The 12,141-nt window shown below is 35.5% G+C and overlaps 1 protein-coding gene across 1 annotated transcript in view; it reads left to right on the forward strand.

Annotated features, from left to right (window-relative positions):
* Positions 1 to 245: 245 nt before the first annotated feature.
* Positions 246 to 12,141, forward strand: part of LOC130220230 (cholecystokinin receptor-like) — a 30,938-nt gene continuing 19,042 nt past the window's right edge. The window contains exons 1-2 of the mRNA XM_056452605.1: positions 246 to 666; positions 11,534 to 11,801. Coding sequence (XP_056308580.1) covers positions 246 to 666; positions 11,534 to 11,801 — 689 coding nt within the window. The remainder of the gene's footprint in view (positions 667 to 11,533; positions 11,802 to 12,141) is intronic.

A 12,141-nucleotide genomic window follows, 5' to 3' on the forward strand; every position in this document is an offset into this window, starting at 1 on the left:
TGACTGATTGTCATTGACGCCAGCTGTGCACGCTGACGCTGCCAACTCATTGGCATTTCATTGGCCCGTTTTTATACTCTTTCAGATGATTGGATTCTGACGAAATCCCCATAGTGGAAGTTTCCACATAGCATTGGAGTTCCCCATCCGAAGGGGAACTAAGTTTATACCATGTTTTATTTATATTTTATGTTTAAATAGTGTCTATACATTTTGTTCATCACGAACTGCATCTATTAATGACAATGCCAAAGCCTAGTGCCTTCAACAAAGGAAAGAGCGCAGACGACCAGACTTCCAGAGCTAGTGCTAAAGCTAGCAGCTCATCCGACATGGCAGAAACAATTCCTGATGCCGCTCTTTCCATGTGCCGTGAGATGTGTAAAGAAATGTCTGAATCCATTCTGCAAGGTGTAAATGCACGCTTTGATGCCTTCAAATTTAATTTTCAAAAGCTTATGGCAACCCAGGCCAAGCTACAAACCCGGATGGCCAACCAAGAGCTGGCGACCAACGACTTCGAGGTGAGGCTTAAAGAGCTGGAATCTAGGTACTCGGAGCTGTCTAAACAAAACAGCCAGCTCCAGGCTAAAGTCATGGATCTAGAAGCTCGGTCCAGACGTTACAACATCAAGATTGTGGGTGTACGGGAAGGAAAAGAAGAAGGCAAACCTACCGAATTCGTCTCAAAACTATTTCCCAAACTATTCGGGGAAGCGCTTTCCCCTCATACAATCAAAGTGGACCGAGCGCATCGTTCTCTCCAGCCTAGACCAACCGAAAGTGAAAAGCCACGCACAATATTGGCAAGTATTCACCACTTTCAAGAAAAGGAACGGATCTTGAGCCTTGGGAGATCTCTATCATTGGAATACAAAGGAAAAAGGGTCCTGATCTTACCCGACTATACTAACGAGGTCATCTCTCAGCGGAACGCTTTCCGTAAGCCTACGACAAAAAGGACTCAAGTGCTCGCTACGATACCCAGCTAGGCTGCAAATTCATAGTCAAACAGCAGGACCACCTACAGTATTTGTGGATCCGATGAAAGCGGTACGATTCTTTGAGAGTTATAACGAAAACTCTGAAAATTCGCCTCAAACTTGAGCTATGCTCTCCCACTCCGCAGTTCTATTTACAATCTAATTATTACTATTTATTTAGCTTATATCTTTTATATTTCATTAAATTTTTTTCACTTGTAACTTTATTTGTCAATTACATCACTCAGGTTTTAGTATTACCACGTGATTTAAATTGTTCATTTATTTATTTTATTTTTAACCACTATTATTATTGTTTAACATATATTTAATTTTTTAATATAAAAAAATTTACATTATACATTTTTTATAATTACTGTTACAACCGCCCATTTATTTAGAGTAATTTTTTTTTTATTTTAATTTTTACATTTTATTATTATTATTACTATTTGTTAATCGGTCTGTTCTTCATGGTATCAAAACTCTGAGGTGCATACATTTGAGGCCTCGAAGAGGGTTCCTTTTTCTTTCATAGAAAAACGGACTTTTGTGGACTGCCCGGCAGCTCCTTTCTGGATCGATTTGGGAAGAAAGTGTCTAGTTTGGGGAGACATGATAGAGGGTGAGGAAAGTTATGGGTTTATGTCGTTCACGTTGTCTCAGATGTGTTCTATTCTTTATTTTTTTAATTTGACTTTTCCTATATTACACTTGATGGTTCAGATTTTCCTACATATTGTCTTGATCCAAATCATCTGCCAAAGGTATGTGTCCAATTTCACGATTACCACATTTTACAATGATGCATAGGTCTACTGGAAGTGGAATGACTGGGGGGAAGATGCTGACTTTAGCATCTTGGAATGTTAAGGGGGTCAGAAATACTGTAAAAAGGTAAAAAGGTAAAAACTATCGAGCAACGAAAATTGAGATGCAGCTGGATATCACAAGTGTACCAGTCAACCTTTACTTCTCATCCGCCTCATCTTAGTTGACTCCCAGTTAATTTCTCGTGTTTCAGAAACTAAATATCACAGCATACTGATTTCTGATCACAGTCCTACTACAATAGCTGTTGATCTTTCACTTCCAAAGCAGTCCTATTCTTGGCGTTTCAACTCTGCTTTGCTTACAGACAACAAATCCATAGACTATATGACAACAAAATTAAAAGAATTCTTAGAGTTTAATGATAATGGTTTAAGGATAAATGACTCTAAAAAGAATAATATCCTACCCAACACATTATATGAAGCTAACATATCTCTTATTCTAAAGAAAAATAAGGATGAAACTGCTACAGGCCAATTGCCCTACAAAATTTCGATAGAAAAGTTCTTACTGAAACATTAGCCAATCGGCTCAATAAACATATATCTTCCATAATTCATTCTTTATTCCGGGCAGATTTTCTTTTTTCAATGTACGTCGTCTTCTTAATGTATTATACGCTAATTACTCTAAAGTTACTGAACCGGTGATTCTGTCTCTGGATGCACAAAAGGCCTTTGATCAGGTCGAGTGGCCCTATATGTTTGGATTGTTACAGAAGTTTGGCTTTGGCGAGACTTTCATTTACATTTACATTTAGTCATTTAGCAGACGCTTTTATCCAAAGCGACTTACAAATGAGGATAAGGAAGCAATTTACACAACTATAAGAGCAACAGTGAATAAGTGCTATAGGCAAGTTTCAGGTGTGTAAAGTCTAAGAAGCAAAGCATTAGTAATGTTATTTTTTTGAGAGAGAGAGAGAGAGTACAGTTAGTGGTATAGCAAGAGAGGCAGTTAAGATTAGGAAGGAAAGTGGAGACTAAATAGTTGAGTTTTTAGTAGTTTCTTGAAGACGGCAAGTGACTCTGCCGTTCTGATGCAGTTAGGGAGTTCATTCCACCAACTGGGCAGATTGAATGCGAGAGCTCGGGAAAGTGATTTCTTCCCTCTCAGGGATGGAACCATGAGGCGACGTTCATTCACAGAACGCAAGTTTCTGGAGGGCACATAAATCTGCAGAAGTGAGAGCAGATAAGAAGGATCAAAGCCAGAGGTCGCTTTGTAAGCAAACATCAGAGCTTTGAATTTGATGCGAGCAGCAACTGGCAGCCAGTGCAAACGGTTGAGTAGCGGAGTGAGATGTGCTCTTTTGGGTTCATCAAAGACCACTCATGCTGCTGCGTTCTGAAGCAGCTGAAGAGGTTTGATAGAGTTAGTTGGAAGCCCGGCTAGTAGAGAGTTGCAATAATCCAGTTTGGAGAGAACAAGGGCTTGAACAATGAGTTGAGCTGCATGTTCAGATAGGAAGGGTCGGACCTTTCTGATGTTATAGAGTGCGAATCTGCAAGATCGAGCAGTTCTAGAAATGTGGTCAGAGATGTTTAGTTGGTCATCAATCGTTACTCCAAGGCTTTTTACCATTTTGAATGCAGTAATGGTTGCCCCATCCATCTGGATTGAAAAGTTATGGTGTAGAGTCGGGTTGGCAGAAACTTCAAGCATTTTCGTTTTCACAAGGTTGAGCTGAAGATGATGATCTTTCATCCAGTGTGAAATGTCTGACAGGCAGGCTGAGATGCGAGCTGGAACCAAGGGATCATCAGGGTGAAAAGAGAGGTATAGCTGGGTATCATCAGCATAGCAGTGGTAGGTCTGCTTTAGCCAGTCTGAGATCCTCCACGAAAGAGAGCAGGGCAGTCTCAGTTGAGTGGCCTTTCTTAAAGCCAGATTGCTTGTTGTCCATGAGGTTGTTTTGAGTAAGAAAGTCCAGGACTTGATTGAACACTACTTTCTCCAGAATCTTGGCCATGAATGGAAGCAGAAGTAACCTCAGCCGAGATAGAGGACATAAGAGTTTGGTTTGTTATGAGCTGTTCAGGATTTTTAGTTATTCGCCAAATTCTCTCTGCTGCCCGAAGTTTTGAGCGATGCTCACGGAGAACATCAGAGAGCTAGGCTGCAGGAGGACTGGCATGGGCTGGCCTGGATGTAAGAGGACATAGTCTGTCAAGACATGATGCTAGTGTGGAGCAGAGTGTGTCAGTGGCACTGTTCGTATCAAGTGCAGAGAGTTTGCAAGATGGAAGAAGAGAGTCTGAAACAATGGTGGATAGTCTATTGGTTGAGAGAGAGTGTAGGTTTCTGCAAAAGGTAACTAGAGTTGGAGTGTGTGGCGGCTCAGGAGTAATGTGGATGTTGAGAGACAGAAGGAAATGATCTGATGTTTGTAGTGGAGTTACTAGTGTTTGATCAGCGAAGCAATGTCGAGAGTAAATAAGGTCTAGCTGATTACCTGATTTGTGAGTAGCAGAAGTAGGTGCTCTTTTGAGGTCAAAAGAGGTAAGCAGAGTGTGGAAGTCAGCAACTTGAGGTCTTTCAATGTGAATGTTGAAGTCACCAAGCACCAACAAGGGAGTGTCATAATCAGAACAAGATGAGAGAAGAACATCCAGTTCATCTAAGAAGCGACCTAATGTACCCGGTGGGCGGTAGATGACAACCACATTCATGTAGAAGGGGTGGATAATGGTGACTGCAAGGAATTCAAAGGAGCTGATTTTTGGCAGGGACTGTCTCTGACTTTTATATCATGAGTCAAGTTAATTTATGCCAGACCAATATGCTCAATTTGAACAAATACTGACAGATCATCCAAGTTTCTTTTACATCGTTCAGTGCAGCAGGGCTGCCCTCTTTCGGCTGCTCTTTTTGCTATCGCCATAGAGCCCCTTGCTATATCTATAAGACATCATAATGACATCACAGGTCTTGAAGTAGGGGGGAGTGAAGCTCTTATCAGCTTATATGCAGACGATATTTTATTTGAGGAACACTGGAAGATCTGTTTCCGCCCTATTAGATTTAATCACTTCTTTTGGGAAGCTGTCTGGATATACAATCAACCTCTCAAAGAGCATTTTTGTTCCACTTTCCACCAACTTTAGAGCCGGCTTTCTGGAAAACATTCCATTTAAAGTAACTAGGGACCACTTCACAAATTTAGGTCTGACAATTCCTATAGATCAAAAACACTTATTTAAGCTGAATTTTGCAGAGTTTCTTACAAAACTTAAAAAAAGCATAGAGAATTGGAAAATCCTGCCTTTATCGACGATTGGACGTATAAATTCTATAAAAATGGTCACTCTCCCTAGGTTCCTATATATCTATCAAAATCTCCCAATTTTTCTCACTTCTGCATTCTTTAAGGAGTTGGACTCAATAATCTTACCATATGTTTGAAATTACAAAGCACATTGGATATCTAAAGTTCTACAGAATCTACAGATCTACAGAAGCCCAAGTCCATGGGCGGTCTGGGTTTACCAATATTTAGACATTATTATTGGGCTGTTCTGTTGTACTTAAAAAAACCTTAAAATAAAAGTATAAAAAAAACATTGGAGGGAGCATGCAGGCAGAGGAATGCACTGTCTTTGACAGCTCGCAACTTCATGTGGCACTTTCTGAGTACATTTACATGGACACCAATACTCCGATTTTAAAATGATTAAGATAATACTCTTATTAAGAGTCTACCATGTAAGCAGCGATTTTTGATTACCTTAAAGGACCACTGAGTCACAAAATGCGGAGGTTTTTCTTTCCGTTCGCCATGCTGTATCAAATTCCATTAAAACAGAAGTCGAAAGTTAAAAATGAAATACCCGAAATTGCATGAAACTCTGGAGGAAACGCTGGATAGCCTGGTAATGCGACATTTATTGTTTTATACTGAAACTTGCCTTCAAAAAGTAAATCCTTGGTCTTATCCATATTTCTTTGCATGTTGAACACACCGCCACAACAGGAAAAAAAAAAACTGCAACTGCGTTAATTGCGGAATTTTTTTTGACACGTTTAATATTTCAAATTAGTCGCATGCGTTAACGCACTAATTTTGACAGCAATAATATATATATAAATAAATAAATATATATATATATATATATATATATATATATATATATATATATATATATATATATATATATATATATATATATATATATATATATATATGTATATACAGTTAAAGTAAGAATTATTAGTCCCTCTGTTTATTTTTTTTTACCCAATTTCTGTTAAACGAAGAGCAGGTTATAAACATAATAGTTTTAATAACTCATTCTAATAACTGATTTATTTTATCTTTGCCATGATGACAGTACATAATATTTTACTAGATATTTTTCAATACACTTCTATACAGCCTAAAGTGACAATTAAAGGCTTAACTAGGTTAATTAGGTTAACTAGGCAGGTTAGGGTAATTAGGCAAGTCATTGTATAACAGTGCTTTGTTTTATAGACTATCGAAAAAATAAATAGCTTAAAGGGGCTAATAATTTTGACCTTAAAATTGTTTTTAAAAAACTGCTTTTATTCTAGCCGAAATAAGACAAATAAGAATAGTATATATATATATATATATATATATATATATATATATATATATATATATATATATTACAAAGCTCTTTGGAATGCTAGATTTCGATTGGACTTGGGTTTAAACCACTAAAATGTTGTACTGTTGCCCCTGGCAACCATCTCACTCCTACACTAGTTTCTCACTCCAGTCTTTTTCTTCTCACATAATACAAAAAATTCCAATAATAAAATGATAAAATATATCTTAATTTATTTACTCATTTAGCCAGAATCTGTATACAATAATAATACAGTAATATAAAGTACATATTTAAAAAAAAAACTTCTTTTCAGGATTCTTCCTAATAAGTGACTACGACTAGTTAATTGAACACATTCCCCAACATAGTGTTATATATTATATATATTTAAGTGTTTCATAATATAGCCTAAAAAGGCCTTAGAATATTAGTAGAACAGACTGGTCCTAAATCACTTTTTCATCTCTGAATTTACTTGGCACTGAGTTGGACAGCAATAAGTCATTCTCACACTGCAAAAGAGTTGGCCTTGAGTCAGAAGAAGAGCACACAGCTCCACCACTGGCATTCTGTGGCAGTATTACCTTGCTCACTTTATTGCATTAATCTAAAAGTGCTTTGGGCACCTAGTTTTAGTCAGCCAGTGGCAATCAATGCACAAATCCATTATGAGCCATTGATTTCCTACCCTCAGTGGTCATATTTGCTAACGTCTTCCCAAAAGGAAGGAAAATACCTCAGAGGACAAATCTCTCTGTGCAACTGGTAAATATTACAATGTTTAACATTCGTGTACTCCATTTTAGGCCAGATTTAAAAGGCATCATTCTCAGGAGCACAGAACACAGCAAATATAGATAGCCAAATATAAAATATTGGTTCTTAAAAAACTGAAAAGAGCCAAACTTTTGACCATTTAACTGTAAAGAGCTTACGAGACTTGTCTTTTAGAAAAGTTCTTAAAAATGCTATGCTGCACTGAATGGGGGGGAGTAAGGCTCAAACGAGGCAAAGAGGATTTATGAACCACTATGTGAAGTGAATCTAAAGGGGTAGAGCACAGACAATAAACAAGAGGCCAAGAACCCGATGGAGACTCTATGTGTATTTTTCATGTGCCATTAAAAGAAGCACATAGGCACCTAGAATTTTGTGTTTGAACTTGGTTTGGCTGTAGATCTGGATATATCTATAATATCACTGTTAAATATTAATTAGCTGACGAGGTGGATTTATTTAACATACAGTTAAAGGAGGTGTTGGGAAGGATGGGAACGGATATGACATTTATTAAAATTTATTATGTAAATACATTGCATGCAAGATCATTACTGTATTTTTTTTATTCCACACACATATATATATATATATATATATATATATATATATATATATATATATATATATATATATATATATATATATATATATATATATATATATATATATGATATTTAATGAATTTTTATAAAAATGCCAAGTTCTCTTAGTACTCTTGCATTTCATCTCGTCACAACATTGAGGGAGAGTTCAAGAAAATCACTTGGGTAATCTCACTTGGTTAGAAATCCATCTGCCCAAGTGTTTCTGTAAAGTCACTGGATAATCAAAGGCTCTGCAGTATAGCAGCCCTGGTTTCTCATTAGCATTAAACCGCACCATGGCGAAATAATAAATAAATATACTTGTTCAGTGAAAAGCACTTCATCAAAGGAATTATTTATATATATTTTTTGGGGGGAGTAAAACTGAAATATGTTTTTTTTTACTTGGGGAATACATTAAAACGATTTGTAAAAAACGGCAGAACAGAATGTAGCAAACACTGCATAATATACATATTCATGTATGCAAACCCCATTAGCTGCAGCTCGCAATCCAGTAGCTTCCACAGGCCTTGGTGTTTAAATCTGATGAAATTAGAAACGGTAAGGTGCCTGAAGTAAAAATTCTTGGAAAAAAGAGTCTTTGTGTACAGCAAAATTATAAAAACTCAAAAGTCTATAAAATTCATGGTAAATGCATAATAGATGGAAAACGGATTGAGAACTGATGAAGTTTAATATTGTATATGGTACACCGTCCATTGGTGCATTTTTGACGATTGAACAGTGTGTGAGGAAGACTGCAAATGTAATATTTTATTTAGCTTTAAGATTACTATACAGCGTATTTTTATATTATAACTAGTGCTGTCAATTGATAAAAAAAAACAACTAATTAATTACACATTTTTGCAATCGTGATTAATTGTGATTAATCGCAATTAAAAGACTGAAATGAATGTAAACTCAAGACAAAGGAACCATTTAAATTCTAAATATTATTGTTTATCAGAATTTTGTTCAATTTGTAACACAGATTTCTTCCTGTAAACAATATACTCACAATAAACCATCAAGATCCTCAAACTGTTGGCTTGAAAGGTATATTTATTACAGAAATAAAAACACAGGCATGTTAGTGCTATTTGAATTTCAAAACAATCAATGCCAATAACAAACAAAAATGATTTCCTTGTTGGATTCTAAGTGGACTGCAAAAAATTCCAAAATGCAGGCATTGCAAATATGGAAATTGGAAAATAATAATAATTAAGTATTGAATACAAACAATTGTACTCATTGAAAAGCGGTGAGCGACTCCCTTCAGATTCATCAACATGTACGATCGTGTTCATAAAATTTGCTTAAACTAAGTATGGCTATATTTCACAAGGATTATCACACAGCAACGTGCAGCAGATGCTTTACAAAAGTTGCGTGCAAGGGTGGAAACACGTCAAATTTAATGAAACATTTGAGGGCTCATGGAATCAACTTAAAGGCAGAGGAATGCGCTGTGTCTGACAGCTTGCGACATCATCTGGCATTTTCACTGAGTACTTTTACTTGGACACCAACACTCTGATTTTAATATGATTAATATGATAAGATAATACTCTGATTAAAAAAGTATCATGATTAAGAGATAATACTCTGATGTAAACAGTGAATTTAGATTACCTTAAAGGACCACCTGAGTCACGAAATGCAGAGTTTTTTCTTTCCATTTGGTATGTGGTATCAAATTTCATTAAAACAACATTCTTCCATCAGTCTTTACTTCATGTTCTCATCCAATAATTGTCATGGGGGCATGATCAATATGTTGCTGACTAAATGTGAAACTGCCGAACTGCAGTTAAAGTCGAAAAATTAAAAATGAAACACCATGAAAATACATGAAATTCTGGAGGAAACGCTGGATAGCCTGGTGTTGAGTTTTGACGTTAATTGTTTTATGCTGAAACTTTCCTTCTAAAAGTGCTTCCTTGGTCTTATCCATATTTCTTTTTACTTTGAACACACGTCAGTCACAACAGGAAATAAAAAAAACTGCAATTGCGTTAACTGCGGTAAATTTTTTTTACGTGTTAAATATTTCAAATTAATCGCATGCGTTAACGTGCTAATTTTGACAGCACTAATTACAACTAATACTCAGTGTTTTCAGTATATTTGCACATTTGGATTGCACTATAAGATGTAGTTGATATCTGCTATGAGCATTTTTTTTATTTTAAATATCCAATTCTAGAGTTTATTAACGAGGCTATTAATGACATTTTAAATAGTTTGAAACAATATATTGTATAATAAATGTCAATTACACTTTATAATGATGGCCAGTGCTGAAAAGAGTGGCAAAAAATCATACTCAAGTAAAAGTGCCATTAATCCAAAAATGTAGTGCGAGTATCTGTTGTAAATATTACTCAAAGTATGAGTAAAAAGTCGTGAGTAGTGAGTATTACACTGTGGAAGGCTGATGCATTTCCATGCAATTTGTGTGCGTGCGTGTGTGTCTGCGTGTGTGTGTGTGTGTAAAAACATGTTATGCATTTAGTAGCTTAAGGCTATTTGTCGATTTCAGTCATCATACAATTGGCATCCATCATCTTCTCATCAGTGACATGTGGTCTAAACAATATCTCCGTCATTACTTGTAATGATTTAGTGTGTTCTGTAGTTGTTCTGTATGATGCAATTTTTTTTTGTGCGATTTCATTGAACGGGTATCACAGGACTGATTATTCTACTTTAGCCAATCACCAAATAAAGTAGTGACTGCAGGTTGATGGCAAATAGTCATACGGCACTAAATATATATCTTCAAGTTAAAGTAAAGGTACACATTTTTAAAACGACTTACTAAAATACAATTCCTAAAAAAAATCACAGTAATCCAAGTGTTTGTAATTTGTTACTTCACACTACTGATGATGGCACACTGTAGATAATTTATTAAGCATTACCAATTAGTTCATTTCATCATTTGTTAAACAATAACTCTCCATTAATATACACCAGTAAGCATTTTACAAAAACAGCTACAAATGCTGTATTATTGACTTAGAATCACATCTATAATGTGCTTAATGATTGTACTTTCAAACTTTGTTTATGATTATTTTTTTCACTACTAAATCAAGTATTGCATTATTCACGAACCAGTACAGTAAGATTACTTGGCGGTTTTAAAAATCATTCAGAATGAGTAAATCAATTATTAACAAACTGTTCAAATTAACATGCATCTTACACATCAATAGTTACTCTGTATGTTAATAAATGTTTATAAATACTATACAAATACTATAACAATGCTTAGGACAATAACAGAACAAGCTGTTGATTATCCTTTTTGTACTGTAATTTACACAACCAACCAGGAAATATACATATATCTCCATCTATTAAAATGAGAGCATCACTCTTTTAAGCTTTACAATTTCAAAACTTGTCAGAGCAGAAATCAAGGGCAATAATGTAATTCAAAAGTGCAAATAAACATGCACACACAAATCACGAAGTACAGAAACTGTTAATCAACTGACTTGCAGTGTAAAAAAAAATCCCCGTCACCTGCCTAAACTCTATATATTGAATTTAACTGCTACAGTTAAACTACAGTTTTGAGTGTCTCTTTAATGTTAAATAAAGATCTGGTTGTTTAAATAAGTAGAGCATGCAATACTCACTGATGTCTTGTGGATTCTAGAAGCATAGATGAGTGTATAAGTTTAGCCTGTTTGATTTTATGTGTTATTTATATTTATGTAGTAATATACTTGTTCTGCTCTTGTCTACAATATCTTTACAGGTATATCTGTCAGCATCTCCACCTTCAGTCTGGTGGCCATTGCTATTGAAAGATACAGTGCTATTTGCAACCCACTGAAGTCAAGAGCATGGCAGACCCGTTCTCATGCCTATAAGGTCATCGCTGCCACATGGGTCCTCTCTGTAGCTATTATGGTGCCCTATCCTGTGTTCAGTATACTGGTGCCATTCAACAAGATGAACAACATCACAGCTCACATGTGCAGACTTGAATGGCCCATCAGCCAAGTGGAACAGACATGGTGAGTCCTTTGCGAGTTCAATCACTAGTCTCTTGGTAAATGATGCAATAACATGAAGACTTGAAGCTTGGAGTTTTTATTTCAACTTTTGATTTTATGTACATTTGGACTCTGGGAGTATGTGAATATCTGTTTGAGTATATATGTGGAGAAGCTACAAGGCTTCTGTTAATTGGTTGCTTATATATATATATATATATATATATATATATATATATATATATATATATATATATATATATATATATATATATATATATATATACAGCGCTCAGCATATATAAGTACACCCCTCACAAATCTATCTTTTAAATTTATATTTTAATAGGAAGCTATACAA

The sequence above is a fragment of the Danio aesculapii genome, unplaced genomic scaffold, assembly GCF_903798145.1.
Source record: "Danio aesculapii unplaced genomic scaffold, fDanAes4.1, whole genome shotgun sequence".
Lineage (NCBI taxonomy): Eukaryota > Metazoa > Chordata > Actinopteri > Cypriniformes > Danionidae > Danio > Danio aesculapii.